General features: G+C 39.4%; 2 protein-coding genes and 1 pseudogene across 6 annotated transcripts in view; 1 reads left to right on the top strand and 2 right to left on the bottom strand.

Moving 5' to 3' along the window:
- SFTPD (surfactant protein D) overlaps nucleotides 1-985 on the bottom strand; it is a 31,766-nt gene extending 30,781 nt beyond the window's left edge. For 4 of the 5 annotated variants that reach the window (XM_036026749.1, XM_036026748.1, XM_036026747.1 and 1 more), the window contains exon 1: nucleotides 711-841. In XM_036026749.1, coding sequence (XP_035882642.1) covers nucleotides 711-713 — 3 coding nt within the window. In that variant the 5' untranslated portion in view covers nucleotides 714-841. Of the gene's footprint in view, nucleotides 1-710; nucleotides 842-961 lie in introns of those variants that run through there. The other variant, XM_036026746.1, reaches the window with a different exon arrangement.
- The window catches only part of LOC114497544 (pulmonary surfactant-associated protein D-like), a 90,020-nt gene that overhangs the window by 30,783 nt on the left and 41,272 nt on the right, over nucleotides 1-17,965 (bottom strand). The window lies entirely within an intron of this gene.
- Nucleotides 13,003-13,359, top strand: LOC114497874 (annotated as a pseudogene).

The raw sequence follows: 17,965 nt of genomic DNA on the forward strand, positions 1-17,965 counted from the left end.
AGAAAGCACCACTGTCCATTGTAGCAGAAAGTGGCCTTGGTGGAAGCTAACTCACAAGTTTTTAGACCTAGGATTTAGATGATGCCTCTTAGCTGGGCCTATACAGAGAACGGACAGAGCCACAGCCCCTTCCCACATAGTGTTCAGTTTATGTCAAGATTTCAGACTAAAATTTTATTTAAATAAATGGTTCCTCTAAAAATTGGTTGGAAATCAATGACCTAGTCCAGTCAGTATATGTGTTAAATAAAGACTTGAGGCTAAGAGAGAAACATCTTTATCTATGTCCCACAGGCTATTGGTACAAGGATAGGCTTAGAACCCGGGCCCATGAATTCCTAGACTGCTTCTCCTTCACAACCGTTCTCTGATGAAGAAATCAGGGATGGAGAGGACAGAAGGTGGAGCTGCATTTCCAACTGAGGCTTCCAGACAATGGCATCTGGGGTCTGTGTGGGTGTCACATCCCACTCACCCACCTTACCCCAGTCCAGAAAGCATATCTCCCACTGAGCAAAGGAAGCAGAGGGGCAGAAGAATGTTCTTTATTCCCCCAATCTGTCCCTGTCTCACATCCACGCCCACCCCTCTTAGACCAGAACAGCTACTGCCTTCCTCAACACCAGTAAAACAGACCACCCCTGATGGGCCTGGGGATACTCACTCAACACAGGGAAAACAACATGAGAGGCAAGGATGTAGACACTCACCATTGCTTCCTCTGGGACTCCAGGATCTCCAAGAAAACTAGCCTTTCCTTGGCAGGCACTGGCTGTTTATGCTGCCCTGAAACCCCAGCTGCCCAGCCCTACTCTTTGAGAACTCTTCAGGAAGTGGTGGTTTTCTTTCTTGCTGACTCACTCAACCCCCACCTGGGTTCTGGAAACCTGCCACCAATACTCCTAGCACTATACACATATCACTTTAGGGTATACAAAACACATTCAGTCCGTAGTCTCACCTGCACCACACTGCAGTTCTGTGAGCTAAGTCACATCCTCAGTGTCTGGATTTTACAAATATCCAGGGATACGAGGTCCAGAGAAGACCAGTGAATTGTGCAATGAGTCACGACTATTGCAAAAGCATCCTGCATCTGTAGATTTAGAGCCAGGACCTGCTGTGCCAAGTTGTCTTCATCCTTCACTTCAACATACCATTCAGGTAATGAGAAAGAGCTAGGAGCTCTTGACATATCTGGGTCAGGGATGGGGCAAGTGAGGGGTTGCAGAGGCAGCAGCAGTCTGTGAGGCTAGAAAAGCTGCCACCTGTCAGTGGTCACTATTTTGCTTCCTGCTCTAGATGTTGGAGAGCCTCTCACTTGGCTTTTGTGGGATGGACTTCCCTTAACTTCTTTGTCTCCATTTCTCCACTTCCTTAGCTGGGCTGTGTAACCAGTATTGCTGTAGTAACCAGCTTGGAGTCCTGAGCTGCTGATACGCTATTGCAACCAGTCCCCAGGAAACCTCTAACTTCCAGTGACTGTGGGGCATATTGTGAATGAATCAAAATTATACCTATTTTTCTTAGGTCAGCAAAAATATATTTTTCATTGTGGCACAGACTTTTAATAATTAGTTTATGTGTGCTGGTTACTGTGATGAAAATGGTTGAAAATCACTGACATAAGAACTTTGAACACAAACATTCAAAACAATAGTTCTAGACTCCTCACCTTAGCCTGATTTGCTATTGTTTGACCTTAACTCCTGGCTCCAAACACTTAGCCCCAGACCTTGACTTCAATTCTTGCCCCATGGGTGCCACAGTATTGTTGTTCTCAGTTACTCTCCTTGATGTTGGATCTTGATTCTTCTTTGCCCATAGTCTGAATAATTTTTTTTCACATAGTAGCTAATCTAATCTTCAAACTCCAGCAAGTTAAAGTATCTGAGTATTATTACAAGTTGTGAGTTCTTCACACAGGGAAACCCCCTCACTGTAGACTGAGAGACTCCAAATCTGTCTCTTTGCCTGCAAAGTGAAGAGGAGTTCTTAACAAAGTTTGGATTTGAAAATTCCAGATTAAATATTTCCCAAAAGTAATCCTTAGTCTTTTTTTATCTTAGTCTTTGTTGATCACCTTGGGATTGTTTCCAACCAGGTTAAAGAAGGCAGGCTCCTCTTCCACATTTTGATACAAATAGAGCTCACATGAACAGAGACGCAGCAGGGTCAAGTCTCATCCATAGCCCAGACCTGGAAAGTTCCAAATTATTTCTGAACTTCAAATATCAAATCACTTGTGAACTGAAAAAACAAAAATCCAAGGACCACTTCAACAATTCTTCCAAAAAAGCTTTTGTGATTTGGAGAAATATTTATTTTTAATTTTAAAATCCTGTTATTTACATATATGTAAAATAAAATATTACTCAGCCATGAAAAAAAGACAAAATACTGCCACTTGTGACAACATAGATCACAGGTGGCAAACACAAGGCCCATGGGCCGAATCCAGCCCTCCACCTTATTTTATCCAGCCCAGTACCTTGTTTCCACCTGGCAGCAGTGCCGAGCTCCTTGCCCCTAGTTAAGGAGTAATTACATTTATGCAGTCCTAAAACTACATTCTGCCCTTTGAAGGCAACCATGAGGCTGATGAAAATGAGTTTGACACCCCTAACATAGATAGACCTTGAGAATATATTATATGAAATAAGGCAGTCAGAGAAGGCTAAGAGCCATATGATTTCACTCAAATGTGGGATATAAAACTGAAAGTCATGGACACAGACAACAGTGTGGTGGTTACCAGAGGGGTGGTGGAGGGTGAAGGGGGCCTAATATATGGTGATGGAAGATCATTGGACTTTGGGTGTGGACACACAGGAAAATATGCAGATTTGTATCATAGAAATGTACACTTGAAACACATGTACACTTGTATGTGTTCCTATTAGCCAATGTCACCCCAATATGTATTTTTTAAGATTTTATTTATTTAAAGACTGAATGCCAGGATCCAAGATGGTGGCAGAGTAGCAGGCCACTCTTCCATCTGCTCTCAGACACAGACCAGATTTGAAGTCAGAACACAAAGCAGAGTGAGTGAAAATATCTGGGAGCGGGAGCATACTCGGAGGAGAGTGTGGGGAGTGCATAGGAGTACGCAAGACCCAGCCTGCCTGCAGGGTGCCCTGGAGCTATGACCCAGGCTTTCTAGGCTGACCAGGAGTTAATGACCCAGACTTTCCAGGCAGACCACCACCCCTGTCCAGCCCAGCACTGCTGGCTGCACAGAACTGGGGCAGCTGAAGATCAACTCAAGAGTCACAAGTTCCCAGGACAGCAACAGAAGGCCTAGGAGGTATGGGCTCCAGAAAAGGCATGAAGGAACAGGCCAGGCCAAGGCTGAAGACCTCTGGAGGAAGAAGGAATATCACTGCCTTCTGTTACAGTAGACCTGAGAAGAGCTTCCCAACACCATCCCAGAAAAATTCAGAGAGAGATTTTATCTGAAATTGTCAGAGGGCCTATAAAGAAGTGACCAGGCCTGACCATGAGAGACTGTGTGATTTGGAGGAAGAGGGAGCTCATGGAGAACAGAACCCACAGGGACCCACACTACAGTGTAGGGACCACAGAGACACTCTTTTAAAAGGGGAACTAAGGTGCACCCAAGGCTTAGTAGGGACATGGGCACACAGGCTTGTTCACATGAGCAGGATGTAGCATCTTTGCTAACCAGAAAACTCAGAGGCAGAGAATTCACTGAAGGAATGGGACCCAATATGGCTCAGAAGCAGAGGGCAGAACAAAGTGGAGAATTCGGGCTGAACCTTCTGCAACAGAGTAGCAGGATTGGGTCTGGAAGGCAGGAGATGAATGACTAGGATTTGGTCTAGTCACCCAGAGCCTTTCACAGATAAACCCAACACCCACCTGCAGGATTGCAGGCCAGGCAGAGCAGCAAGATCAGGTTCAGGAGTTTCCTGTGGTGTACATTTTCTGAGGGGAAAGAGGAAAAAGCCCTTCACCAGACACCACATGCTACACAGCTTCTCCAGCCCCAATTTACCAAACCCAGCAGAGCAGAGAAAATAGAGACAGGTGCAATAAGATGCTGTCTTGTCTCCTGCACAGCAATTTAACTTTCATTTAATGTTCTTCAAGCTTGGGCATAATATGGCACCAGGTTTTATAATACAGTTTACTTCAAATCTCATATATTGCTCTCCCTATCTCTTATTCCATACTATCTCTTTCCTCCTCCTTCAGATTTTTGTTTTAAATTCTATTTTCCCTCTTGCTATGACTTGTTTCTATTCTGCACTATTACTATTTCTGCCCCCTCCAGCCTCTCAAAACCATTTGTGATTGTCATTAGTTATCTCATATTCTTTCTCCCATTCTTAAAATACCCTTATTCTCTCTCCTATATCAATCTTTGCTCATAGGTAGTGGATAAGGAGGTTGTTGATACTATTCTTCAACATTATTTCTTGGTAGTTACTATCTTTGTATTTCAAATCTCAAATTTCATTCCTCCCCTCTCCTACTCCATTTTGCCTTCCTCGTGCCCTTCCCTTTTTTTGTTTTAAACATTAGTTTTTCCCTGTCTTAGCTGGGTTTTCATCCCACACTCCTAGTTTTCATCTCCCTCTATCCTTCCACAATTTAACTTGTTTCCTTTAGACATCTCTTAAGCTCTTCTTTCCTTATGCCCTCTCATTCCCATTTCACCTATATAAATCTTAGCTCATTGTTTGTTGATATTTCTGTGGTGGAGATTTTTCTGCAATTAGAGCCATATTATATATATTGCTGTTGTTGTTATCTGTTTTTTCTCTCACTACATATATACAAATATATGTATTTTTTCTTTAAATTTTGGTTTTAACCTACTACTACATGCTTCTCCTCTCTTACTCCTTTTGCCTTTCCTTCTCCTTTTTTTAGTTACGAAGTAAATTTTATTTCTTTCCTGCTTTTCCTTGTCTCTATTCTTTACTCTTATTATTGCCCCTTTTTTTACCCTCATAAAATCCCTTTTCTTAAAGTTAGTTGTATCATATTCATTTTTCTTTTCTTATAATAGTGTTAATCTCTTTACATCCTTATTAATACAGGCACACTGACTGTTGATGGTGTAAGCGTGGGTGGGGGATATCTTTGCAGGTATGGGCCTGTTTCCTGGGCTGTTTGGTTTTTGTTCTGACAGAACATGTACAACAGTATATAAGATATAGAGGGTGGAATGACTCTCAGTCAGTCAGCCAAAGGGAAGAAACCACCAAAGAATGACCCAACAACAGCTAAAACCTAATTACAATCACATAAAATGCATAAAGGGCAGCATAAGAGCATCAAGCACAGGCAATCAAGGAGAGTGCAACACTGAATCCCACAGGTTTCTTACCACAGAAGATATCCTAAGAAATATTCCAAGTAATGAAAAGCAAGACCTGCCACCAAGACTACTCTACCCAGCAAGACACTCATTTAAAATGAAAGGCAAAATAAACAGCTTCCAAGACAAAAAAAAAAAAGGCTGAAAGAACACATCTCAACCAAACCAGCATTGCAAGACATGCTAAAGGAGCTATTTTAAGAAGATACATAAAGGGTGGGGGGAGAGAGAGAAGAATACAAGAACAAAGGGGAAAATGGCAATGAATAAGTACCAATCAATAATAATTTCAAATGTATACAGATTAAATGTTCCAATCAAAAGACATAGGGTAGTTGAATGGGTAAGAAAACATGAACTGAATATATGCTGTCTATAAGAGACCCATCTTAAAACAAAAGACCTACACAAACTGAAAATGAAGGGATGGAAAATAATATTCCAAGCAAACAGACCTGAAAAAAGATGTAGTAGTAATACTTATATCAGACAAAATAGGTTTAAGAACAAAGGCCATAAAAAGAGACAAAGGAGGACACTATATAATACCTAAGGGAACAGACCATCAAGAAGATAAAGCCCTTATAAACATATATGCACCCAACATAGGAGCACCAAAATATATAAGGAAAATCTTGGAGGACTTCAAAAAAGATCTCAGTAGCAACACACACTCATAGTAGGATATTTTAACAGTCCATTGTCAATAATGGATAGATATTCCAAGCAAAGAATCAACAAGGATAATGTGGCATTGGACAACACTCTAAATCAAGTGGGCCTAATTGGTACATACAGAATCTTTCACCTCAAAGAAGCAAATACACATTCTTTTCAAATGCACATGGAACATTTTCAAGATAGACCACATGGTAGCTCACAAAACAGGCCTCAACAAACTCAAAAAAATTTAAATCATAGGAAGCATCTTCTCATATTACAATGGCTTGAATCTAGAAACCAACCTGAAGGAAAAAATTCAAAAACATTCAAATTCATGTAGACTGAATAACATTCTACTAGACAATGAATAGGTTAACAATTAGATCAAGGAAGAAATCAAAAAGTTCCTAAAACAAATAAAATGAATACACAACAGCCCAAAACCTGTGGGACACGGTAAAAGCAGTCCTGAGAGTGAAGTTCATAGCAATACAGGCCTGCAGAAAAAATTATAGAAAATTTTCAAATAAACAACCTAACCATACATCTACAAGAACTAGAGGAACATGCACTGGCTGGTGTGGCTCAGTGGATTGAGTGCTGACCTGTGAGCCAAAGGGTTGCTAGTTCAATTCCCAGTCAGGGCACATGCCTGAGTTGCAGGCCAGATATCCAGTGGGGGGAGGGGGGCATGAGAGGCAACCACACATTGATGTTTCTCTCCTTCTCTTTCTCCCTCCCTTCCCCTCTCTCTAAAAATAAATAAAATCTTAAAAAAAAAAAAACTAGAGGAACAACAACAAACAAAGTCCAGGAGTAGAAGGAAGGAAATATTCAAGATCAAAGCAGAATTAAATGACATAGAGACTAAAAGAACAATTCAAAGGATTAATAAATATAGGATATAACCTCTGAAAATAAAAACAAAATCAGCAAGCCTTTAAGCAGACTCATCACAAAAAAAGAGGACTCAAATAAATAAATTCAGAAACAAAAGAGGAAAAATAATAACTGATACCACAGAAATACAAAGGATTATAAGGAATTACTATGAACAACTACATGCCAAGAAGTTTGACAACCTGGACAAAATGGACAAATTTCTAGAAATATATAACCTTCCAAAACTGAATCAAGAAGAAACAGAAAGCCTGAATAGAGTGATAACAACTAGTGAAATTGAAGCCATAATAATAAAACTCTTGGCACACAAAATCCCTGGACTGGACAGTTTCACAGGTGAATTTTACCAAATGTTTAAGGAAGAGCTAACTCCTATCCTTCTCAAACTATTCCAAAAAATTCGAAAAGAGGGAAGGCTGCCAAACTATTTCTATGAGGCCGGTATTATCCTGATTCCAAAACCAGGTAAAGACACAACAAAGAAAGAAAAGTATGGGACAATAGTGCTGATGAACATAGATGCTAAAATTCTCAACAGAATATTGGCAAACCAGATCCCGCAGCACATTAAAAAAACCACCATCAGTATCTACTGTGGTTCATCCCAGGGATGCAGGATGGTATAATATTTGCACATCAATAAACATAATACATCACAAAAACAAAATAAAAGACAGAAATTGCATGAGACTTCTGGCCTAGATGGAAGTGTAGGTAGATGTACTATACTTCCTTGCACAACCAAAAGAAGGACTACAATGAATTTAAAAACAAAAAAACAACTAGAGCTGCCAGAAAGTCAAATTGTATGAAAATCCAACAACCAAGGTGTTAAATAAGAAACATTCACACAGACTGGTAGGTGGGATGGAGACAGGCAGCCAGGGTGGAGAAGACACACAGCAAGGAAGTGGTTGATGGACATGGAGATCCCACATTAGCATCCAGATAAACCAGGAGGAACAGCTGTTAAGTGAGACAGACTGACTGAACAACCCAGGGTTCCAGTGCAGGGAAATAAAACCTCAAAACTTCTGGCTGCAAAAACCTGTGGGGGCTGTGGTAGGAGAAACTCCTGGTCTTACATAAGGGTCCATTAGAGGGGTCCACAGGGTCCTAAAATGTATAAAACCCATCCACCCAGGAATCGGCACCAGAAGTGCCCATTTCACTTCAGAGTAACAGGAAAAGTGACTGAAAGTGGGACAAGAGCTGAGCAAGTAGCATTGTTCCCTCTCTGACCCATCCCCCACAAATAGTGACACAACACAGCAAAGTGGGCTGCCCACATCTGGCAATTACCTAAGGCTCTACCCTTTATAATGTAAAAGGTGCACCGCAACAAAGAAATATGGCCCAAATAAGAGAGCAGATCAAAATTCCAGAAAAAAGAACTAAGAGATAAGAAGATAGCCAACCTATAAGATGCAGAGTTCAAAACACTGGTAATCAGGACGCTCACAGAAACGATTGAGTATAGACACAAAACAGGAAGAAGTGAAGGCTACCCAAAGTGAAATGAAGCAAAATAGTCAGGGAACCAACAGTGACAGGAAGGAAACCAGGACTCAAAACAAAGATTTGGAACAAAAAGAAGAGATAAACATCCAAATGGAACAGAATGAAGAAACAAGAATTCAAAAAAAATAAAGAGAGGCTTAGGAACTTCTGAGACAACTTTAAACATTCAAATATCTGAATATAGGGATGCCAGAAGGAGAAGAACAAGATCAAGAAATTAAAAACTTATTCAAACAAATAATGAAGGAACACTTCCCCAATCTGGCAAAGGAAATGGACTTCCAGGAAGTCCAGGAAGCCCAGAGAGTCCCAAAGAAGTTGGACCCAAAGAGGATCATCATTAAGTTACCCAAGATTAAAGATAAAGAGAAAATCTTAAAAGCAGTGAGAGGAAAGGAGAGAGTTACCCACAAAGGAGTTCCCATAAGACTATCAGCTGATTTCTCAAAACAAACCTTGCAGGCAAGAAGGGACTGGAAAGAAGTAATCACAGTCATGAAAGGCAAGGACCTACATCCAAGATTGCTCTATCCAGCAAAGTTATCATTTAGAATGGAAGGGCAGATAAAATGCTTCCCAGATAAGGTCAAGTTAAAAGAGTTCATCATCACCCAGGTTTTATTATATGAAATGTTCAAGGGACTTATCTAAGAAATTAAAGAAGATCAAAAATTACGAACAGTAAAACAACAACAAACTCACAACTATAATCTGACCCTAAAAAACAACAACAACAATGAAAACAAATACTAAGCAAACAACTAGAACAGGAACAGAATTAGAGAAATAGACATTACATAGAAGGTTTTCAGTGGGGAGGCGGGAAAAGAATAGAGGAGAAAGGGACAAGGAGTAAGCAGCATAATTGGTAGGCATAAAATAGATGGGGAGAGGTTAAGAATGGTGTGGGAAACAGAGAAGTCAAAGAACTTATATGTGCAACCTATGAACATGAACTAAGTGGGGGGAATGCTGGAGGGTTGAGTTGTGCAGGGCAGAGAGGGGATGGGGGGGAATTGGGAAAACTATAATGGCATAATCAACAAAAAATACTTTAGAAAAGAAAAATATACAAGGAACCAACAGTGAAGGAAAGGAAACTGTCATTCAAATCAATGATTTTGAACAGAAGGAAGAAATAAACATTCAACCACAACACAATGAAGAAACAAAATTCAAAAAAAATGAGGAGAGGCTTAGGAACCTCTGAGACAACTTTAAACATTCCAATATCTGAATCATAGGGATAGCAGAAGAAGAGGAAGAAGAGCAAGAAATGAAAAACTTATTTGAAAAAAATAATGGAGAACTTCCCCAATCTGGCAAAGGAAATAGACATGCAGCTCCAGGAAGCCCATAGACTCCCAAAGAAGTTGGACCCAAAGAGGAACACACCAAGGCACATCATAATTACATTACCCAAGAGTAAAGATAAGGAGAGAATGTTAAAAGCAGCAAGAGGAAAGAAGAGAGTTACCTACAAAGGAGTTCTTATAAGACTATCAGCTGATTTCTCAAAAGAAACCTTACAAGCAAGAAGGGACTGGCAAGAAATATTCAGTCATGAAAGGCAAAGACCTCCATCCAAGATTACTCTATCCAGCAAAGCTATCATTTAGAATGGAAAGGCAGATAGAGTGCTTCCCAGATAAGGTTAAGTTAAAAGAGTTCATCATCACCCAGGCCTTATTATATGAAATGTTAAAGAGACTTATCTAAGAAAAAGAAGAAGATCAAAACTATGAACAGTAAAATGACAACAAACTCACAACTATCAACAACTGAACCTAAAAAAAACAAAAACTAAAACTAAGTGTACGACTAGAACAGTAACTGAATCACAGAAATGGAGATCACATGGAGGGTTATCAGTGGGGAGGAGGTGGGGGAGGATGACAGAAAAGATACAGAGAGTAAGAAGCATAATTGATAGGTATAAAATAGACAGGGGGAGGTTAAGAATAGCATAGAAAATGGAGAAGACAAAGAACTTATATGTACAACCCATGGACATGAACGAAGGGTTGGAGCCATGCTAGAGAGAGGGGTGGTGCATGGTGGAGGGGGACAAATGGGAGAATAAATACAACTGTAATAGCATAATCTATAAAATACACTTAAACAATCACATGATAATATCAATAGGCACTGATCAATAGACACTAATGGACATTTGATATTATAGCACCCCTTTATGATAAAAATGCTCAGCAAAGGGGTAATAGAGGGAGCACACCTCAGCATTATAAAGGCCATACACAAGAATCCTACAGCCAACATCATACTCAATGGGCAAAAACTAAAACCTTCCCTGCTAATATCATGAACAAGACAGGAATATCCACTTTCAACACTTTTATTCAACATAATATTGGAAGTTCTAGTCACAGCAGTAAGACAAGAAAAAGAAATAAAAGGTATCCAAATTAGAAAGGAGGAAGTAAAACTGTGAGTATTTGCAGTTGCCATGACAGTGTACATAGAAAACCCTATAGGCTCCATCAAAATCTACTCAACCTAATAAGTGAATTTGACAAAATAGTGGGATACAAAGTCAATATTCTGAAATTGAAGGCATTTTTGCACACTAACAATGAAGTATCAGAAACAGAAACTGGGTGGGGGGTGGAATCCCATTTACTATAGCACAAGAAAAACAAAGTACCTAGGAATAAATTTAACCAAGGAGGTAAAACAACTGTACTCAGAAAACTATACAACACTGATGAAAAACATAAGGAAGACACAAACAAATGGAAGCATGTACTGTGTTCATGGACTGGAAGAATCAACATCATTAAAATGTCCATACTACCCAAAGCAATCTACTGACTTAATGCAATCTTCATTAAAATACCAATGATATATTTCACAGATTTAGAACTAATGTTTCAAAAAATTTATATGGAACCAATGACCCCAAATAGCCACAGCAGTCTTAAAAAGAAGAAGAAAGGTGGAAGGATCACAATACCTGATATCAAATGATATTATAAGGCCACTGTAATCAAAACAGTCTGGTACTGGCATAAGAAGAGACACATAGATCAATAGAACAGAATAGAGAGCCCATAATAAGCCCATGTCTCTACAGTCAATTAATATTTGACAAAAGAAACAGAAGCATAAAATGGAGTAAAAATATCCTCTTCCACAAATAACGTTGGGAGATCTAGAATGGTACATGCAAAAAAAAAAGACCATGAACTTACACCATACACAAAAATCAACTCAAAATGGATAAAAGACTAACATAAGCTGCAACACCATAAAAATCCTAGAGGAAAATTTCAGATATCCCATGAAGCAATATTTTCACTGATATGTCCTCTAGGGCAAGCGAAATAAAGAAAAGAATAAACAACTGGGACTACATCAAATTAAATAGCTTCTTCACAGCTAAAGAAAACATCAGCAAAATGAGAAGAGAACCAACTATATGGGAAAACATGTTTGCCAATGATATCCCAAAGATTTGATGTCCAAAATATATAAAGAACTCACACAACTCCACACCAGGAAGACAAACAATCCAATTTAAAAAATGAGCAAAGAACCTGAACAGACCCTTCTCCAAAGAGGACATACTGAGGGTCCAGAGACATATGAAAGGATGCTCAATATCACTAGGCATCAGAGAGATGCAAATTAAAACCACAATGAGATACCACTTCACATAGGTCAGAATGGCCAGAATGGCCATCATTAGCAAATCAACAAACAAATGCTATGAGGAAAGGGAACTCTGGTACACTGTTGGTAGGGATGCAGACTGGTGCAGCCACTGTGGAAAACAGTATGGACTTTCCTCAATAAAACTACAGATGGATCTGCCTGTTGATCCACCGATCCCACTGCTGGATTCTACCCTAAGAATCTTGAAACACCAATTCAAAAGAACATATGTACCCCAATGTTCATAGCAGTGCCATTTACAATAGCCAAGTGGTAGAAACAGCCTAAGTGCCCATAAGGAAATAAGTGGATAAAGAAACTGGTACATTTACACAATGGAATACTACACAGCAGAAAGGAAGAAGGAACTCCTACCTTCCGAACAGCATGGATGGAACTGGAGAGTATTATGCAAAGTGAAATAAGTCGGGCAGTGAAAGACAAATGCCATATGATCTTACCTATAAATGGAACCTAATAAACAAAACAAACAAATGAGCAAAAAAGAATCAGACACATAGAAATAAAGAATAAACCAACAGTGACCTGAAGGGAGTGGGAAGAGGGATAATAGGGAAGAGAAGGGGAAGGGTCAAGGAATATGTACAAAGGACCCATGGTCAAGGACAATAAGCTGGGGATTGTCTTCAGGGGTGGGGGTTGGACACAGCAGGGGAGAGTAATGGGGGTAGTGGAAGTAAGGACAACTGTAACTGAACAACAATAAAAAATAATTGAAAAAAAAGATGATTTGACTTTGGGTTGGTAGTGGACACACAATGTAATATGCAGATCATGTGTCATAAAAATATACACTTGCAACCTATATGATTCTATTAACCAATGTCACCCAATAAATTTAATAAAATAACTTTCCGCCACAGCAGCCATGGCTCTTTGCTACCCCATGGCCATGGGCCTCAACAAGGGCCACAAAGAGACAAAGAACATGAGCAAGCCTAGGCACAGCCACCGCCAAGGGCACCTCACCAAGCACAGAAAGTTTGTGTAGGACATGATCAGAGAGGTGTGTGGCTTTCCCCCGTATGAACAGTATGGTATGGTGCTGCCTGAGGTCTCTAAGGACAAGAGGGCCCTGAAATTCATCATAAAAGGGTGGGGACACACATCCGTGCCAAGAGGAAAAGAGAGGAGGTGAGTAATGTCCTTGCAGCCATGAGGAAGGTAGCAACCAAGAAGGACTGAGCCCCATGCCCTCTGTGTAATAAAACCTGTTCAGAAAATAAAATTAATAAACAGATAAATACATAATTTAACTCTAGCTGCCAAAAACACTATGAGCATTAAAATCACCAGGGACTCAGATACATGAGGAAAAGGAAGGACAGACAGATTAACTTGTTTGAGGTCAAACTCTAAGAAGAGGAAAATGCCAAAGGAACATAGAGCAGGTGAAAGTAAGGTTTTTCACGGGGGAAGTCGATGGCTGACGTGCAAGTGGAGGGAGTACCCATGTGTCTGACTTGATTCCAGCATAGGTCATGCCTCCCCAATGACAATGAAGAGGCATGAGGAACAGACTTGATGGACAAAGGGAATATGGGAGGTCATTTTAATGAGTCATGACTGCAGACAGGTCCTATGCTGCTGCTTGGAATTACAGGCCTTGACAGCTCAACCAGTCCATTTGGGCAGTACTAGGTGTTTTGAGGTGGTTGAGAAGAACATCTGAGGAGCTGTAAGTATTGAAGGACTTTGAAGACTAGAAGAGCAGAGCAAACCAAAAATAAGGTAGAACCTAAACTAATTTCTCTAGCTTTTTTTTCTCCCCCAGCAATCTAAAATTCAGATCAGCTCTTTTTGGTTTTATTTTTTCTCAGTACCCTGAGCTCACACCAGGTGGCGACCTTCCTGGTGCCTTCTCCATCAAGCTGCTTCCAAAACACTCTTTTACCAGACTTTCACTTCCTTGCTTTTACATTATTTTCGAAACCCCAGGCTATCTTGCCTCTGTTTCATTCCATTATTTAGATCTCACTGGCAGAGGACAACAAATTAGCCCCTAAATTGCCCACTCTTACGGTTAATCTTCCTCCCTAAGTCATTTTTCCCTTCATATTCTTTTCCTTAATATTAAGCCTGGCTTCAAGGGATATCCACTGAGTCCCTTGTGCTTTTGACATATACCTCATAACAGCAAGAGCCCAACATATACCAGGTGTATACTGAGCCCTGCAAATGTAGGCTCTGCTCTCAGAAAACCAACATCCAGCATACTTTATGTTTTTGATTCCCAATTACCACCCACAAGGAAAAGTGAGAACTTACTAGAGTGCCTAAGAAGGACTTTCATGACCTGGCCACTACTTCCCTTTTAGCCTCACCTTCTAATCTCTGTGGCCTCCTGCCAACTCTTAGCTCTCTAATCAAGCTAGGCTATTTCCAGGCACTAAGATACTTTCTGCCCTCCTGACCTATACATTTCCTTCAGGTGATACAAAGAAGAGTCCTAAGAGACCTTAGAAGAAAATACTTTAGTCAAACACAAGTTGATCAACGTGGCAATTTGATTAAAACAATCATCTGAGTTTTTTTTTAAAGCAACAATAACAACAGGTAATTTTAGGGATTGGCTACTGTGTAAAGTAACTTCGCTTTCCTTAAATATTTTTCTCCCTGGTCCCACTGCCCAAGACTGTTGAGACTTGATCTCCACTTTTGTATCCCATGAATTTTTAATTTATTTTCTCCATTATTTTTCTGACATTAAAAGTTAAACTTAAATGTCCCAAAATCTGCATAGTCTTCAGTTTGCCTACATCAAAAATGTAACATTTTCCTATTATATAGATGTTTGAAACAGGATATTTGACTCATTCAATTATTCAATAAATATTTCTGAGCCCACACCATTGTTCTATGCTGAGATTAGCACTAATGTGTTTCTTATAGCCAAATTTTGGTCATGTTTTTCTTTGTTTTTATTTTTACAAAGACCATAGGTAGTACTCTTTCCTCTTTCTCTCTCAATGTATGTGCTCAAAGGGAAATTATTAGGCATTTTTGCTTCCTTCCTTCCCTACCCTATAAGGAAATACTGTTTACTAATGAGATATTAATTTCTGTCAAATTGTATAAAATGTGTAGCAATATTCCACAAGAAAGTACAAAATTATTCACCCAGGAGTGAGGATGCCTGGTAGGGTCAGCCACAAGACACCAGCTTGGTAGGGGTACAATAAGAACAGGCAGCAGCACCCTATGATAGCCCCCAAACCAGCCCTGGAAGTCAACATCTGGATTTTTGAGGGAGGGGAATAAGGGTTTACTTTCTCACAGCCATATCTAACCCTAACTAATACAATATACTACCCGATGCTACCTGAGAAATGTCCATGCTGCCTAAAGCAATCTGTAGATTCAATGCAATTTCCATCCTGATTCCAATGACGTATTTCACAGAATGAGAAAAAATATTTTAAAAATTTATATGGAACCACAAAAGGCCCTGCATAACAACAAGGATTGTGAGAAAAAAGAACAAAGTTGGAAGAATCATGCTACCTAATAGCAAAATACACTATAAGGAGAGAATCTTAAAAGCAGCAAGAGAAAAGGAGACAGTTACCTACAAAGGAGTTCCCATAAGATTATCAGCTGATTTGTCAAAAGAAACCTTACTGGCAAGAAGGACTGGATAGAAGTATTCAAAGTCATGAAAGGCAAGGACCTACATCTAAAATTACTCTATCTAGCAAAGTTAACATTTAGAATGGGAAGGCAGATAAAGTGCTTCCCAGATAAGGTCAAGTTAAAGGAGTTCATCATCACCAAGCCCTTAATATATGAAATGTTAAAGGGACTTATTTAGGAAAAATATCAAAACTATGAATATTAAATTGACAACAAACTCACAACCATCAACAACTGACCATAAAAAAACAAAAACAAACTAAGCAAACAACTAGAACGAGAATAGAGTCATAGACAGGGAGATCATTTGGAAGGTTAACAGCTGGGAGGGGGAGGGGGAGAATGGGGAAAAGGTACAGGGAATAAAAAGCATAATTGGTAGGCACAAAATAAACAGAGGGATGTTAAGAACAGTATAGGCAATGGAGAGTACAAAGAACTTACATGCACAATCCATGGCCATGAACTAAGAGGGGTGGTGGGGGACACTAGAGGGAGGCATGGTGCAGGGTGGAGAGGGATAAAGGGGAGAAAAAAATGGGACAACTGTAATAGCATAGTCAATAATATATACTTTTTTTAAAAAGGCCATTTTAATAAACAGTATGGTACTGGCATAAAAACAGACACATAGATCAATGGAACATAATAGAGAGCCCAGAAATAAAACCACACCTTTATAATCAATTAATACTTGACATAAGATTAGTTTATTCAATAAATGGTGTTGGGAAAATTGGACAGATATGTGCAGAAAATGAACCACCTTCTTACACCACACACCAGAATAACTTCAAAATGCATTAAAAACTTAAATGTGTGACCCAAAACCATAAAAATCCTAGAAGAAAATATAGGCAGTAAAATCTCAAACATTGTTCATGGCAATATCTTTTCAGATACAACTCCTCAGGCAAGGAAAACAAAAAATAAGCAAATAAGACTACATCAAATTAAAAAGTTTTTGCACAGCAAGAAAACAATCAACAAATTAAAAAGACAACCCATGCAATGGGAGAACATATTCACCAATACATCTGATAAATGGTTAATATCCAAAATTTATAAAGAATGCATAAAACTCAACACCAAAATTATAATAATAATAATAAATTAATCCAATTTAAAAATGGGCAAAGGGCTTGAATAGACACTTCCTCATAGAAGACATACAGATAGCTAATAGATGTATAAAAAGATGTTTAGAGGAGTTCCAGCCAAGATGGAGGCATAGGAAGAAACCCTTCACTTCCTCGCATAACCAAAACGGGGATAACAACCAATCTAAAGTCAATAAACAACCAGAGGTGCCAGAAAATCAAATTGCTTGGAGCTCCGACAACCAAGGAATTAAAGAAACAGTCGAACAGAACAACCAGACTGGTGTGCCAAGACAAAGAAATATAGCCCAAATGAAAGAAGAGAGCAAAACTTCAGAAAGAGAGCTAAGTGATGAGGAGATAGCCAAACTATCTGGTGGAGAATTTAAAGCCCTGGTAATCAAAATGCTCACAGAACTGATTGAGCTTGATCAAAAAAATGAAAAACAAATGAAAGATACCCAAAATGAAATAAAGCAAAATATTCAGGGAACCAACAGTGACAAGAAAGAAACCAGGACTCAAAGCAAAGATTTGGAACAAAAGAAAGAAATAAACATCCAAGTGGAACAGAATTAAGAAACAAGAATTCAAAACAGTGAAGAGAGACTTAAGAACCTCTGGGGCAAACTAAAACATTCCAATATCTGAATTATAGAGGTGCCAGAAGGAGAAGAACAAGAGCAAGAAACTGAAAACTTATTCAAACAAATAATGAAGAAACACTTCCCCAATCTGGCAAAGGAAATAGATTTCCAGAAAGTGCAGGAAGCCCAGAGAGTCCCAAAGAAGTTGGACGCAAAGAGGAACATACACACCAAGGCACATCATCATTAAGTTACCCAAGATTAAAAATAAAAAGAAAATCTTAATAGCAGCAAGAGGAAAGGCCATAATTATCTACAAAGGAGTTCCCATAAAACTATCAGCTGATTTCTCAAAACAAACCTTGCAGGTTAAAAGGGGCTGGAAAGAAGTATTCATGTAACAGGGTGAAGCCAAGAAGGAGCCCCAAATAGGGATTTGTAATAGGGTCCAGAAGAGCTTGGAGATAATTGACTCCATACCACAGGGCCACACCCGCCCAGAATACTGG

Source organism: Phyllostomus discolor, chromosome 5 (genome assembly GCF_004126475.2).
Source record: "Phyllostomus discolor isolate MPI-MPIP mPhyDis1 chromosome 5, mPhyDis1.pri.v3, whole genome shotgun sequence".
NCBI lineage: Eukaryota > Metazoa > Chordata > Mammalia > Chiroptera > Phyllostomidae > Phyllostomus > Phyllostomus discolor.